A 14799-nucleotide genomic window follows, 5' to 3' on the forward strand; every position below is an offset into this window, starting at 1 on the left:
GTTCAGAACTAAAAGAAATTCGGTGTATGTACATATAACAATAGTGCATCATGATTATTACAACATTTTGGCACTATTCTTCTAAGTCTAGTTCTAATAGTGTTCTTAAATCAAAGTAAAATGGGGTTTGATGCATCCCTACTACTCGATTCTGAAAAAACATGAAGGCGATTGAATAAAGGATAGAAAACCACGAACGGTACCTGTTTGAGATGTACCTGTAGGTCCTCCTGCTTTTCGTACATGGAACGTATTCATATGGGGGAAAAAACGCAGGAATTAGAGAACTGTAATTTAAAACTATTTTCTCTTGAATGTACACCAGCAAAAAAAAAAAAAAAGCTGGGAAAAAGGGTGCAATCATTTGCCATTGTTTGGATGCTGACAGGCGAGCTTACCTGGAATGATCTAATTACTTAAAATGCACTCGTATAAAAATAAAACTGCTGTTGGAGATGAAAAGCAAACAGTTTAAGAGAAAATAGCATAGTGAAGCGTGAAAGAAGGTTTTGTCGAACAAGCTGTCATGACACGCCAAGCAGCTGTTGCTGAGTGCCTTTGTCATTTTGAGAATGTTTTTCTAGCAAATGTTTTTTCTCCCAGCTGAAAGTGTGCAAAACGTTTAGCATAACACGTGTAAGCTCATCAGCAGAGTCAGGCTGTGGCTTGCAAAGGATATTTACTTAGACAGGGAAAAGAAATAGCAACAAAATGTACTTGGTTACCCAAAAGCAAAGAGCAAAGACAAAAAGGTTGTGGCGGTAAGTATGGGTTCTGAGGCGAAACCAAAGCAGAAACAAGCAAAACACATCGATCGTGACAGGCAACAGGGGTTGGTAGCGCCTACCACTCTGCCCGTTTGAATCAGCCGGAGCAGATGCATGCTGAGCTTCTCCGTGTGCTTCTGCAGAATCCACCAACCCCTCTATTAGACAACAATTGAGACCCTTTAATTACTTAGCATGAACAATAGACAGCTGCAGGTTAACTCTTTCAGTGGCAAAAAGTAAAAGGAGTAATTTGCTTCCATAGGTCTGTTTTCCTATTCTATTTCCAGAGGGACTCATCTAAAACACATATTGGGAGTGAAGTTGAAATGCAGAACACAGTTATGTTCGGTTGTAGATGGAGGCTGTCTATGGTGGATCAATATACAATTCTGTCTAAAAGGTCTCTGAAATAAGCATTAAAACTAATCTAAGAGTTTTTCTCCTATTTCCAAGTATTTAAGGGGAAGAATTGAAAATAATATTTTATTTTTTTTACACACACACACACACACACACACACACACACACACACACACACACACACACACACACATATATATCATTTATTGATTTTCTTTTTTTACCACATTGCTCCTCCTCATTAACAGAGTTGGTCTCATCCTGAGGAAACTCATGTGATAAAGCGAGCTCTTCATCACCATGATCCTCTGTAAAATCACCAGAAAAGAAGAAGACTTTAAAAAAAAACCCTGAAGAAAATGATATTTTGAAACCAGGTCCTGTATGTTTGGCGCATATTTTTAGAGTATATAGAAATGTAGTACTGGACTTTGTTTGGTTTAAAAAGCTTGTAAAGGTGATTCGAAGGGGAGTTGCAGGATCGTATAAGAATGAAGTCATCTGCCCAACATGCCCTCCATGACTCCATTAAAAACATCATCTCAGGATGTTTCTCCTTGCCACTGTCACCTCATTAGGAATCAAAACCTAGATATGTATTTCTGTACTGCTCCTATGTGACACTTTCTATTTATAACAAACACTCAATTTGATTCAGTAACCACTTTATTCTGATCGGGGTCTCAACAAGGGGGACTGAGCAATAGAACCTAGAACCCTCCCTATTTATCCGGGCTTGGGACCGGCACTAATAGTGCACTGGCTTGTGCAACCCTAAAGGCTGACCGACCGTGACCGGGAATCAAACCCAGGCCGCAGCGGTGAGAGCACCGCATCCTAACCACTAGACCACCAGGGACCCTATAGTCCTCTCATCATAAATACAATAAATGAAAATAACACCTAAAGTATTTAAGCCCACACTCATAGTCTGTTTAATTACTTAATATCAATTATTCGAAATTTTTAGCATAAAAATAGCTTTTCTGAGAATTGATGTTACATTTTTAAAGGGAACCCTACAAATATTGCATGCTTTTTTATGTACATTAGTTCAAATATAATTGAAAACAAATAAAGTCTTTACATTTTTTTAAACTTTGTAAAAATGTCTTTTTGTACTTTATAATACACCCATGTTCATGTCTGAAAGCATTCATTTGAGCTTATTTAAAAATCACAAATACCTGCTTGTATCCAACAATTTTTTTTTCTTTTAACTCACTTCATATGTATTACATTATTGTGCATAGAGAACCATGCAGGACCGAGTTTCTTTGCAGGAGAAATTCTTTGGGGAAGAAGAATAAACAAGGAGAACAAGCTTGGAGTTTAAATCAATGAAGAACCAATTCACATGCAAATCCAACAAAATGTCAGCCAAAGTCCCATGTCAAAAGGCTTACTTACTGGACTAATGTTCATGCTACAACAGAAACAATTTGGAATTTTCTTTACTGATAAGGAAAATAATTATAAATTCTCTTGCCTTAGAACTAATAAATTACTGCCTGAAGATTTATCAGGTTAGTAAATGTATTCATGTATTCTAACATGTTCCACAAAGTAACATCTCAAGGCTTCAAGCAAATTGCAGGATCTTGGTTTTACTCTTAGCTTCAATACTGGGAGCAACAAAACAACGGTATACCTTCAGTGTCAACTAAAGATAAAAAATAAAGTTGGCTGCTTTGCATTTTATATAACCATTTCAAAAAGAGAAGTGGAAAAAAATTAATCATGGCAAGTAAATTTGTAGGATTATTTCACAAACAATAACAACAGAAACAGAACCATGGCTTCCTTGAGTAACTGCATGCCAGATTTAACTAATTTAACCTTATAAAATTAATGCAGGCTTCATGCCATGCTTCACCTCCTCACCAGAAGGGGCGCTCTCTACTTTAGAGACCTCAGTCCCTGACATTAGCTCATCTTTGGTCGGTTCGACCAAAACTTCCTGGGGCACGTCTGAAAGAAAGACTTTACAGTTACACGGGGAAGGGAAACATGAAGTGCTCAAATGATTGTTAATTCAAGTGTTTATTCAGAATAATTTTTGAATAATATGTTTTGTTTCACGTGGCTCCCATGTAGAATTCAACTTGTGCAATTTACCCTCCAGGAACACACTGAACAGTTTTCCCACATTGAGTGTAGCATGAGGTGGAAGGTATAAGGGCAGAACTTACTAGCACCCTAGTGAGGGCAAAGCTAGACTACTCACTAGCATGTCACAGGGGTCATAAATAGGGTAAAGGGAGAACGTTATGGCAACGCCTCCAGCATTATAATGCGTCTGACACAAGGAAGGTTATTGTTCTCATGGTTGGCACACTTGGTGAAATGCTGCCTGTCAGTACAATGACTGCATCGTTCTGTTTGTCTTTCCACGCTTTATTTTTTGCCCACGGTGTCAACAGTCAACAATTCTGTTTCAAAATGTTCAGGCCGAGCTTAAAAAAGCTCAGATGATGACAGTTTACCGCTGATCATGTAACGGAAATCACCTCGGTTTGCTAGGGCCATTTTGGATCTTAGCACTGAATAAATGAGTAGGAGCTAGCTTTTTATTTAAACCTCTCCACCACTATGTGCATGACAAAAGAACTGTCAAAGGACGTCAGAGACAAGGTTGTAGACCTGCACAAGTCTGGAATGGGCTACAAGACCATCAGAGTGTTGCCTTGGCCATATGTTTTGTCAATGTCATGCTGGAAGACCCATCCATGACCCATCTTCAGTGTTCTGGCTAGAAGTCCAGAAGGTTCTCATCCAAGATGGTGGTGAAGTCTTCCTGCCTCCAAACACAGCGAGTCGAGTTGATGCCAAAAAGCTCAATTTTGGTCCCATCTGACCACATCGCATTCTTCAAAACCTTCTCTAAATCATTCAGATGTTCATTTGCAAACTTCAGGCGGGTTTGTTCATGTGCTTTCTTGAGCAGAGAGAGACTGGTGTGTTACCAATGGTTTTCTTGGTGACTCTGGTTTCAGCTCTCTTAACACTCTCATCCCATGTAATTCTGGGCTGATCCCTTACCTTTCTCAGAATCATGCTTACCCATCAGGTGAGATATTGCATGGAGCTCCAGAGCGAGGGTGATTGACTTCTTCCATTTTCGGATTATCACACCAACAGCGGTCTCTTTCTCACCAAGCTTCTTGCTGATGGTAGCCCATTCCAGCCTTGTGCAGGTCTACAATCTTGTCCCTGACATCCTTTGACTGCTTTTTGGTCTTGCCCGTGGTGGTATCGAGCAGCGGTCCCCAACCTTTTTTGCGCCATGGACCGGATTATTGTCAGACAATATTTTCACCGGCCTTTGGCAGATAAATACAACAAAATAAAATGATAAAATGATACGACCGGCATAAAAACTGGTATTTTCTAAAAAAAAAAATAAAAAATGTGAATCCACTCTGTTGTTTTTTGTTCATTTTGCTAGCTTGGGGGTTTTAATTTAGTGGTAATGTATTATGTGTTAGCCGCCGGAGCACCCCTTTTAAGAAGGTAGCAGATGGAGGTAAGACATGTAAGTGAGGCATCTTGACATGCGTCAAGTGTGAGTCATAGACAGATGTGGCAGAGAGAATCCGGTCATTTTTCAAAATAAAACATCGTTCAGAATCAGATAATAAATAAAATGGAAATAATGTAAGTTATGTATTCTTTCTGTGCGGCCCGGTACTAATTGACAGGTGCTGGTCTGTGGCCCGGAGATTGGGGACCAATAGTGTAGAGTATATGTTGTTGGCGATGTTTATAGTGTATATATATTTGTGTGAATTTTATATCCAGACTTTTGGTGTAGCTGCTCTAAAATTGAGTTATGGAAAAATACCCTCTAGCCCAAGGTTGCGTTCATCTTCCTTACTCATTTAATTAAAAATGTTTAATTTTAGCTGGAAGTAGAGTCATCGTAGAATTAGTTTGAAGGGTTATAAATCTGAATTGCTGCCTGTGTTAATTGCACTGAGAACCAGCCGTGAAAATGAAAAATGTTACAAAAAGCCACTATAAACACCCCCCCCCCCCCACATATACATACATACACACACACACACACACACACACACACACACACACACACACACACACACACAAAACATTAGTATATTGCTGCACTGAATTCGTACTATGGACTACACCAGTACAGAGTTCTAAGTGCAGACTGACCCAGATTCCAGGATTCCAGAATAAAGCATACAGCTGCAAAAGCTGGATTGAGCACCCTGTCAAACGTGGCCTTGTAGTGTTTATTTAAAGCAATAAATAAAATAAAAAAAAGACTACGTCAGAAAGCCAGGAAGTCATTGGTACACTGATTACACTGCAAAGCGAACATACAAATGAATATAAATGTTTTGATAGTGTGATTCCAAATATACAACCGAACCACCATTTCCATCACCCAAAAAACAATATAGAGTTTATATTCTCAACTAGATTTCACTGCCACTTCAAATGTTTTCAGGTGCATTGTGTGTATAGCAATAAGATTTAGCAGTTACGCTCATTAGGGGTAATAGATCATCTGTTAATGAAGAAAATTATTTAATTCAACATGTTTTTTCTCTGAGAAGCACATCCCCCTACAGTTTTTCCAAAGGATTTCAATGCTCATGACAATGTCACAATTATTTCATGCAGGCACAATGAACTCTATTTAGGAATAGACATGAATGTCAGATTTGTTTAATCCGCTATGCTATTTTGGCAGCGTGCTCATGGCAGTGTCCCCCTTCAGAGGCAATTACGTTGTCCTTTCATTTTAGAGTGGAGAAAGAAACACTGCACATCAAGGTTCAAAATACAGGTTTTCAAATATTGCTTTATCGCATCATAAATATTCTCCCGGAATGTATTTTGGATTTTAATAAATCCTAAACTCTTTTTTTCTAGGATCCTAACACAAGCCATACTCTTCAATGAAAAGCAATGATTTCTTGGAAAAATCTCTCAGTATTCACCTCACCTTTCATTGGACTGATGCCATTCTCCAACTGATCCCCGTGGTGACGGTCGTTGACAGCCATGCCAGCAAGCGAGTTCGCCATGGCATCAGCCACGTTGCAGTGGTTAGAGTGGCTGTTGAACGAATCATGCTGTTGGTCCATTGCAAATAAGGATCACTCTAAAAAAAAATAGAAAGGAAAAGGAAAAAAAAGAAAAGAGAGTAGAAATTAAGAAAGAAATTAGAAATTAAGATTTAATTAGCAATTATGCTAACTGGACAAATCTGGACAGGCAGACTTGTTTGTGTACAGTAATAAGCCATAACTCCATGAGCCCTGTTATTCTCATAGCATTTTAATAGAAATCATTCACAAAAAGTCGTCTTCTACTGAAATTGTAGGTTTAACTCAATGTAAACAGACCCAGGGCCGCTTTAAGCAGAGCTATTTATACATGCCAACATGCAGGTCTGGAGTAGGATTTCAGACACGCTCCCTAAAATAGTGCAGTCGAGCAGAAGTGAGTTTCCTCTCTCACACTGAAAACCAACACTTCCTCTTCACTCCAACTTCATTTTAATAGCAAATACACATGCGAACAGGGCTATCCACTCACAACTGAGTGTTTATTAATTCAATAAGTGAGTAGAATGTGCTGGTCAGTTGAGCACCTTGCAGCATTTATCATGTTGTCATAATTAATGATTATCAGGTACCTTCTAAGGATTTGATGAAAACCATAAGCATTAAAATGGAAATCTTGTTGTTGCCGAAAGCATAGATATGCAGAGTGAAATGCAAATGGAGTTCCGCTTAGATTCCTGATTTATAGTGAAGATCGAAAATTCAGTCATACAACTGAGCAAATGAGGGCTAAGGGCCTTGCACAAAGACTCAGCAGTGGCCAACATCTTTTCCATTGAGCTACCACTTAAAGCATCTTTATACCTAGTTTGTCCTGTTCCTAGAGAGAATACAAACGTGGACTACATAATACTAGAGGTCGACCAATTCGTTGGTTTTGCCGATTCATTGGCATTGTTGATTTGACCTATTATAGGCAAAAATCCATACTGATAATTTTTCCGGGTTGCCTCTAGAGGCAACTCACTGACGCCACTTGCTGTTTGTTTGAAATGTCTTCATTTATTAATTTGGGATGGAACAGTTTCAATTATTTTGGAGGGTTCAGTTTGAATGCGTCTTTTATTTTCCTCAATATTTATTAAAACAATCAATATCTTCCTATTTATTTCACTTTTAATATATGGAACAAAGTTCAGTACTATTGTACATGCAGTGTAATGTTTGTTTATTATTCACGATCCATTTAAAAAAGTATTGGTTGATTAATCGGTTATGGGCACGTACAATCCAACCTAGCTATCGGTATTGATCGACCTCTACATAAAACCATAGTATAATATATTTTAGAGGAAGTTGTAGCTTAGGTGTTGGACTTCTAATCAGAATGTTGTGAGTTCAAACCCCACCACCACTTGCTGGTCCCTTGCGCAAGGCCCTTAAACTTTAACTGCTCAGTTGTTTGAATGAGATAATTATAAGTTGCTCTGGATAAGAGTGCCTGCCAAATAATGTAAATATATTCTAATATATGAGCAGATTCATGAGCAGCTCATGCGCCTCCCAATATTTGTACTGCATGTGGTGATTACACGGTTAATCCCGACATGTTTAAATGTGGTGACGAGAAGGTCTTATTTTAGCCGATGACTAGACAAGATTAAGAAATAGAAAACGATTATATTTATGTCCTGCTTTTTATCCTCCACAGCTTCTCCTCCGGTACTTTCTCTGACATGTGAGATGTAGGGACGCATACATGACACGGGCGTCCATTCATTCTAAACTCAATATGTCTCTTCTTATATATTTAAGTCCAAGTCTAGACATGCTATCAGAAATGTTGAGATCTTCTGTTTGAAAGAATGCTATCCTTCAGGGTGTATGTGGAGAAATGCTACGTGAGGGGGAAAATGTAAAGCCTTTGACTAAGCCCTGAAACCTGTTACAGAGCAAGATCAGCTTAACTCTATCCTTAACCTTACATTCTGGTCAGATGTCTGTCTAGACAAGCAAGACTCTTCAGGCTCCTCCGGGTGCCAGATTATGATTTCCTTAGAGAGGCAACCAAAACTCACTTGAGAGCCAGTAAAACTGCCATATTTTATATTATTAAGGAGGTAGTCGCTCAATGGTTAAGGCATCTGACTATGGGTTGGAGGGTCATGAGTTCAAATCCCGCTGCTGCTACCTTACCTTCAGCAAGGCCCTTAACCCTCAAATGCTGTAAATGTGTGTGATGAGCGAGCCTAAAGCAGCTTTTTCAACTCCATTTGTCCAAACATATGCTATGGAGGAAAAAATGAAAGTTGGTTCAGCAGGAAATTTCTAAGGCTGGTGGGAAAAATCTCACCTGCTTTATGTGCCATTAGTATACGCTAACCTTTACCAAACATGTGATGTTTGCACTGAGATCTGGCTGTGTTTCAAGATGACTTGTCCATTATGCCCTTGATGACTGCCATTCCTGTTAACGTGGAACATTGGTTTTTGACACTTTCTACTCATTTAATATTAAACTACAACGTATGGCGGACGAGGCTCATATTTCTACATCAGGATATAAAACCCCAGCAAACCTCACACAGCATTTTTCCTGCTCATTTAGATCTTGTCTCCAAGGACAGTTAGGGATCACCTCGTAATTACCCAGGGAGGTGTCTGTGTTTGGTGTTTTATTAGATGTCAGGGCAAAGGTAGGCATTTCATGTGCGTATAAGTTTGTCTTTGGAATGCATGCTTGGCTCAGCTTCTGTGTCTTCAACAAACCCACCAACGCATATGTGACACGAGGGAAGCTTTAGATAAACAATGATATTGACATTGGAAAGACACACCTCGGTTTACAATCTTTACACTTGAAAACATACACCTTTTCAGCTACGCCTATGTACATATAATAAGCATGCCTAAATACTTGTGTTGTATTTTTACACACATAAATGCAACTATTTAATACTCGTGTGTAAGAACAAAGATTTAAAACCAAATAGCTGCACAGCCTGTTATTTATGCTTCATGGATTTCTAGCCATGAGGGCATGTCTGACAAGAAACACTACCTAAGGATAATTACTCTCCATGATTTGATGATTCTCGGAGATGGGTCAGAAACCAAAATCTGGCTTGCAATTCAAACATTTAGGTCGGCCAGACATTACAAAAACCCAAACCATGATGTTCGCTGCATTCCCTTCCTGCCGTGTGCAATCAGTGTCACTGTCACTGCCCTCGAAACACGTCTCAGTGCTAAACTTTCACATTAGTTGCTCCATAAAATGGAAATGGGAGGGAAAAAAACAATATTGCTTGTAAAATTATTTAAAAACCCATAAATGTTATTACTGGATAAATATTCACCCTTTAAATCATATTCGATATAAAACGTTTGCTGATCGGGAGGTCGGGGGTTCAAGCCCTGGTTTCGCCAATCTGCCACCCTTGACCAAGGCCCTAAACCCTCAGTGCTCCAGGGGCTTCCTAACATTGATGCAATATACGAAGAATCAATTTCACAGCCCCTTTTACCTTTGATGCTTTTTTAAAGGTAAGATTCTCTAACAAATTCCTATAAATTCCAATATATTGTTTATAATGACCTAATTTAGGGGTTTCAACACAAGCAACACAAAACTTATAAATAGCTATACATTATTATTTTTTTTAAATACTGTAGGTAGATACTACAATTGGATATAAGATCCATTATGAACACCAGATGCACGTGCTACAGTAAGGAACGTCTGCTCTATATATATTCGTGCCATTACCAATGACATAAGGCAGATATGTTTCAAAGAGTTCTGAACTGATTTTAATATCCAATGCACCCTTGGCAACTGGTGTCTGTGCCAGTATTGATGCTAAAATTGAATCCTCAGGACTTTGTAAGTTTGTTGAGCCAGAATTACACAGCAAAACCATAATCGTGTGCAGTGTGTAGGGAATCGGGGATGCTGCAGGATCAGCATGCTCTCCTCATGCATGACTGGCCTTGCCTCTCTGACCTAGCTTTTTAATTTCCTTTCTCTGTCTATTCTCTCCAGATCTCTTTTGCCCTCTTTTCCATGCTCTCCATGCAGGAGCCCTGCTTTGTGAAGACGCAACGACACTTTAGCTGTAATAAGAAGTATACTTGTATGTCAAACTGCTCTAAGCAGAACACCACCTGGCTTGGTGTGTATTTATGGCATGAATAGTCAGTCAGTTGGCTACAATTAGATTGAGACGCTATTTGACAATGTCACGCTGATGAAAAAGTAAATAGGAATATGATACACTTTTCCATTGGTTTATTAACAGTGATGCTACTGTTTTGTTGCTGTTTTATTAGCAAACCATTAAAACCTGCAAAAATTGTCATATGTCTTTGCCAGATCTTTTTCACTATCTAAAGGAAATTAATATATCACATTATATGTTTTAATTCAGACATGTAAATGATCCTATCACCCTCAATCAGTGCTTCTTACATTAAAGTGGCAATAAAAGTTTAAATATATATACAGTGTAAAATAAAGCCATAGCTATGATAACATCCATCAGCAATCATGTGCAATTACCATGTCTGCTATTCTGTGCACTTTCATAAGAGTGGTTTTCAACCTACTGCCCTTCATTGTGGAGGGGTTTACAACTGCAACGCAATAAAGAAACCTGAGAACGATGTGGCATTCCCAAAAGGCCCCAGCAAAGCACTCTTGGAAACAGGGCAATGTGGAATCCCATAAACGCAAACTCCAGGAATTTGGTCCTTCATGGTTCTGCAGGGCGGACTAATAGCCTAAGTCTATGCAGCTGCACATTTACTATGGACAACATGACCCACAATGCCTGAGCCACTGATTCTTATCTCGGATAGCTATGCCAGCCTGTCTGCTGTTAGAAGCTTAGTCCTAATTCCTCTCTGTCATTCCATAGAGCAATGCAATGGCATGCAAAAATGCTGCTTTGAGAAGTTGATGAAAAAGTAATTTTATTTTGAAAGTCTGCCAATATCTGTGCAGGATTTCCAGCAGGAGGCTTATTAGTCATGGAACAGTGTAGTAAACATTTATAATCCAGTCTTTTTGTAAAGAAATATTGTTTATGAATTACATGGGACTGATGATGAGATCTAGAATAGAATGAATTCCCTTTTGGGAAGTCACAGAAAAGAGAAAAATGACCATTAGGCTGAATTACAAGCTTCTGCTCTGAAATCAGAATCAGAATATTTGTTTGGTTGCAGTTGCTCACAGTGAAAGATCGAAATAAAGATTGAATAGTAAAAAGAAAAAAAAGAAAATATAAATATACATATTACATTTTATTTTAAGTAAAATTAAATGTGTAGCAGCAGTGAAAAAGAGATGGCAAAAAGTCAGTCTATTCATTATGTAGCTGGCTGGACTATCACTGCGAGGGGAGGATTCTTGGCACCAGAACTACAGGATGTCAGGAAAACAGTGTTGTAACCATGCATGCACTGAAAGATCAAGTCAAGCTGCATGGTTTGAAAATGTTATATATCGTCTGTATGTAACGTATGTTGCATGTTGTCACATGTACAGTATGTACAGAAAGTTCTTGCACCAACTTGCTGGTTTTAGTTCCTATGTAGCGTGTACATTTGCTCAGATCTGGTGAATTCACATCTCAAATGTATTATGTAAACCGTATTAAATCAACCCACCGATCGTCTCTTAGAAAGATTTGCGAAAAAAAAAAACACTACTTTTTTTGGGATTGTGAACTTGTTCAATGATAATCTCAATGAATTGTGGAATTTGCATAAAACCCTGTCCTTGGTTCTGACTCTAATATCCAGTTGTGCATTATTCATGTAGCAAAAACACCACGGTAAATGAACTTTAACATGTTTTATGGCATAGGGTTTTTTAGAGAACATGAATTTTTTTTTCAATAATCCTCAACTTTCAGAACTTCTTGCAGTGGATGTAGATGATGTAGCAACTCAAGAGAAATTTAAAACTTGCATTACATACGTGAAGGATCTTAAATCGCTGGATTCTCAGATTAAATTTAAACACATTTATAAATTGCTTCAGATCAAAACATCTCCTAAGAAATTAAACATAAATGTAAGGATAAGAGATGAGTTTTTACTTAGGTCAAAACACACTCCCAAATAAAGCACAATTTCCTCTTTGAGCCATCAAGACCCTCAATCCACCACAAATTCATATCCTCCCAATCAGCCTAAAACAAGCAATGAAGAACAATGAACACATGCTGGACCATATGATAGTCCCTTGAGGATCGGATGGAAAAACAACAGCTTAAGGTATATCAGTGGAATCGATAAAGATGTCATCGGTAAAAAGGAATAGAAGGAATATCTGCAGAATCAGGAGGACTGCTGAACCAATCAGAGCAATTCCAAAGCCCTGGTTCACCCCATCTCCAATCCAATTAGGGTCAATGTGGGTGCGGGATAACACGCTTAATAATGAGGACTCCATGTCTCATGGATGAACACCCTCATGCATAATAGACATCAACCGACCAGATCGTGCACGTGATTATTTTGCATGGCTTTGAGGATGAAAAACACACACACACACACACACACACAGACACAGACAGACACACAGACGCAGACAGTCAAGTGCAAGGCTATTGGCGATGTCATAAAAAAATCTCCAGCCGACAAAGGGAGTGTATTTTCCTCCCAAGGAGAAACAATAGCAAGTCGGGAACGCGCTTTTGCGCAATTTCATTTGCGCAATTTGCTTCCAGTTACGCACAGGACGCAAATCATATATGCTTTTGTAGGGTGTTTTTTACGCACAGCCAGACGTCCATTAGGCAAAACGCACAATGGTCCAATGAGAACAAAGTGAGACACGGCGGCGCTCTGGTTTCTCAAAATACAGGAATAAACATCATCAAATAGTTTGAACGGAAAAAAAACCCAGAATGGCAATCAGGAGGCTTTATGTATATATTGTGTATATATAATATATATGTATATATACATTTACATATATGGGAGTGGAGGTGCCATAATAAATACCGTTACACTGGCTGGCGGCTCCATGGAGCAAAATGAGGCTTCATTCTCCACTTATTTCCTGTAATAACCTTTTTCAATAACATTTGGGTAATTTTAGATCTGTTCTGCTCTATTCTGAGCAATAGTTTATTTCTGTGCGGGCCTGATAGTCTCACACAAAGAGCAAAATATACACAAAAAACATAAACATATACAATACATAAACGTACGCGTCTTGGAAAAAAAAATTATAATTTCGACATTTCGAATGCATTTCAATAATAAAATAACCCCATGACAGAAGAACGCGCTTTGCTTACCTGCCCTGCCGACGGCGTTATTGTCTCTGCAGCTGCAGTCGCACACTGTTGCCCCGTGCACTACCCACCCGCGACCTGATGGAAGCCGGGGGGCGCTATAACACACCCACCCCCAGGCCCTGCTCCAGTTTATCCATATTCGTGTTCTCGCCTTTAACGCACACAGCAGACAGTCTGGAGGTTCTAGAAACCTGGATCATGCATTCAGACTCTACACTGAATATGTTTTACCTTTAAAAAAATTATTCCTACATGCAGTGTGCATCAATTTATGCCATTTGTATCACAATGCAGAATTTTTTAAAATCATATCTGCGTTAAATAATCCTTATTTTTATCTTTATTATGATTATTATTTATATATAATTATCAGTAAATGTGCAGTACCTGTATCATTTCGAACGTGACCAATAATCTGTGATCAGTCAGCTATAGCAGAGGTAGAGCTGCATCAAAACGTCTGGTTTTATTTTATGTTCTTTTTTTTTTTTTTTGCACTACAAAGGTCTGTTTGTGAAAGGGCCATGCGTACCGGGCATCTGTACCATAGTGAATTGCACATCATATTTCCTTCATTAAATCGCATTCTGTGAATTTTCAATGTATGCTTTGAGATGCGCATCCCTAGTCTGCAGAGTTTGTGTGTTCTCTCAGGTACTAGTTCGAAGACTGATCTGGTTGAATGTGTGTGTTTGAGTGTGGTTGTGCCCTGCGATTTGTTGGCACCCCATCCTTGGTGTCCACCATGACTCTGTAGTGTAAGTGTTATAAAAATATTATGGATGGTCACCTTCATCACCTTCATCACCTTCACACATTGGTTTTAGACGTCTGATTAGACGGTCATGCGTTCAAATCCCACCCTCATAAAGCTGCCATTGCTGGGACCCTAAACAAGGCCCTTAACCCTCAACTGCTCTGTTGTAAGAATGAGATAATTGTAAGTCACTTTGAATAAGGGCATATATGCCCTAAATGCTATTATTTTATAAATGCTATATCCATGTGTATTTGCCTTTAACTGCAGTCACAGATCAAATGTGATTCATGTTTCGATTCTTAAAGGCAGAATGAAATCTCATGTCGTTTCACTGTTTATAATGTTATCAAGACACATTATTACAAAATACATATGCATTTCTATTAAGGATATGTATTTCCATAACTGAGGCCGATGCATAGCCAATGATACACTACATGAAAGATACATATGAAGCAGTTACCAATGCGATGCAAAGATTCTCATCTATTATGATGCAGTGCATTCTGATTTTGATACATTTTGATTCACTTTTATTTCTTTGGTTCAGA

At 38.7% G+C, this 14799-nt stretch overlaps 1 protein-coding gene across 13 annotated transcripts in view; it reads right to left on the reverse strand.

Moving 5' to 3' along the window:
• mapta (microtubule-associated protein tau a) overlaps nucleotides 1–13616 on the reverse strand; it is a 35521-nt gene extending 21905 nt beyond the window's left edge. For 5 of the 13 annotated variants that reach the window (XM_046853713.1, XM_046853709.1, XM_046853715.1 and 2 more), the window contains exons 1-5: nucleotides 13489–13615; nucleotides 6109–6267; nucleotides 1355–1438; nucleotides 848–925; nucleotides 204–233 (exon numbers count right to left, since the gene is read on the reverse strand). In XM_046853713.1, coding sequence (XP_046709669.1) covers nucleotides 204–233; nucleotides 848–925; nucleotides 1355–1438; nucleotides 6109–6250 — 334 coding nt within the window. In that variant the 5' untranslated portion in view covers nucleotides 6251–6267; nucleotides 13489–13615. Of the gene's footprint in view, nucleotides 1–203; nucleotides 234–847; nucleotides 926–1354; nucleotides 1439–3014; nucleotides 4452–6108; nucleotides 6268–13488 lie in introns of those variants that run through there. The other 8 variants (XM_046853704.1, XM_046853705.1, XM_046853707.1 and 5 more) reach the window with 8 other exon arrangements.
• Nucleotides 13617–14799: the final 1183 nt, after the last annotated feature.

This window comes from Silurus meridionalis, chromosome 7, assembly GCF_014805685.1.
Source record: "Silurus meridionalis isolate SWU-2019-XX chromosome 7, ASM1480568v1, whole genome shotgun sequence".
In the NCBI taxonomy this organism is placed as follows: Eukaryota; Metazoa; Chordata; class Actinopteri; order Siluriformes; family Siluridae; genus Silurus; species Silurus meridionalis.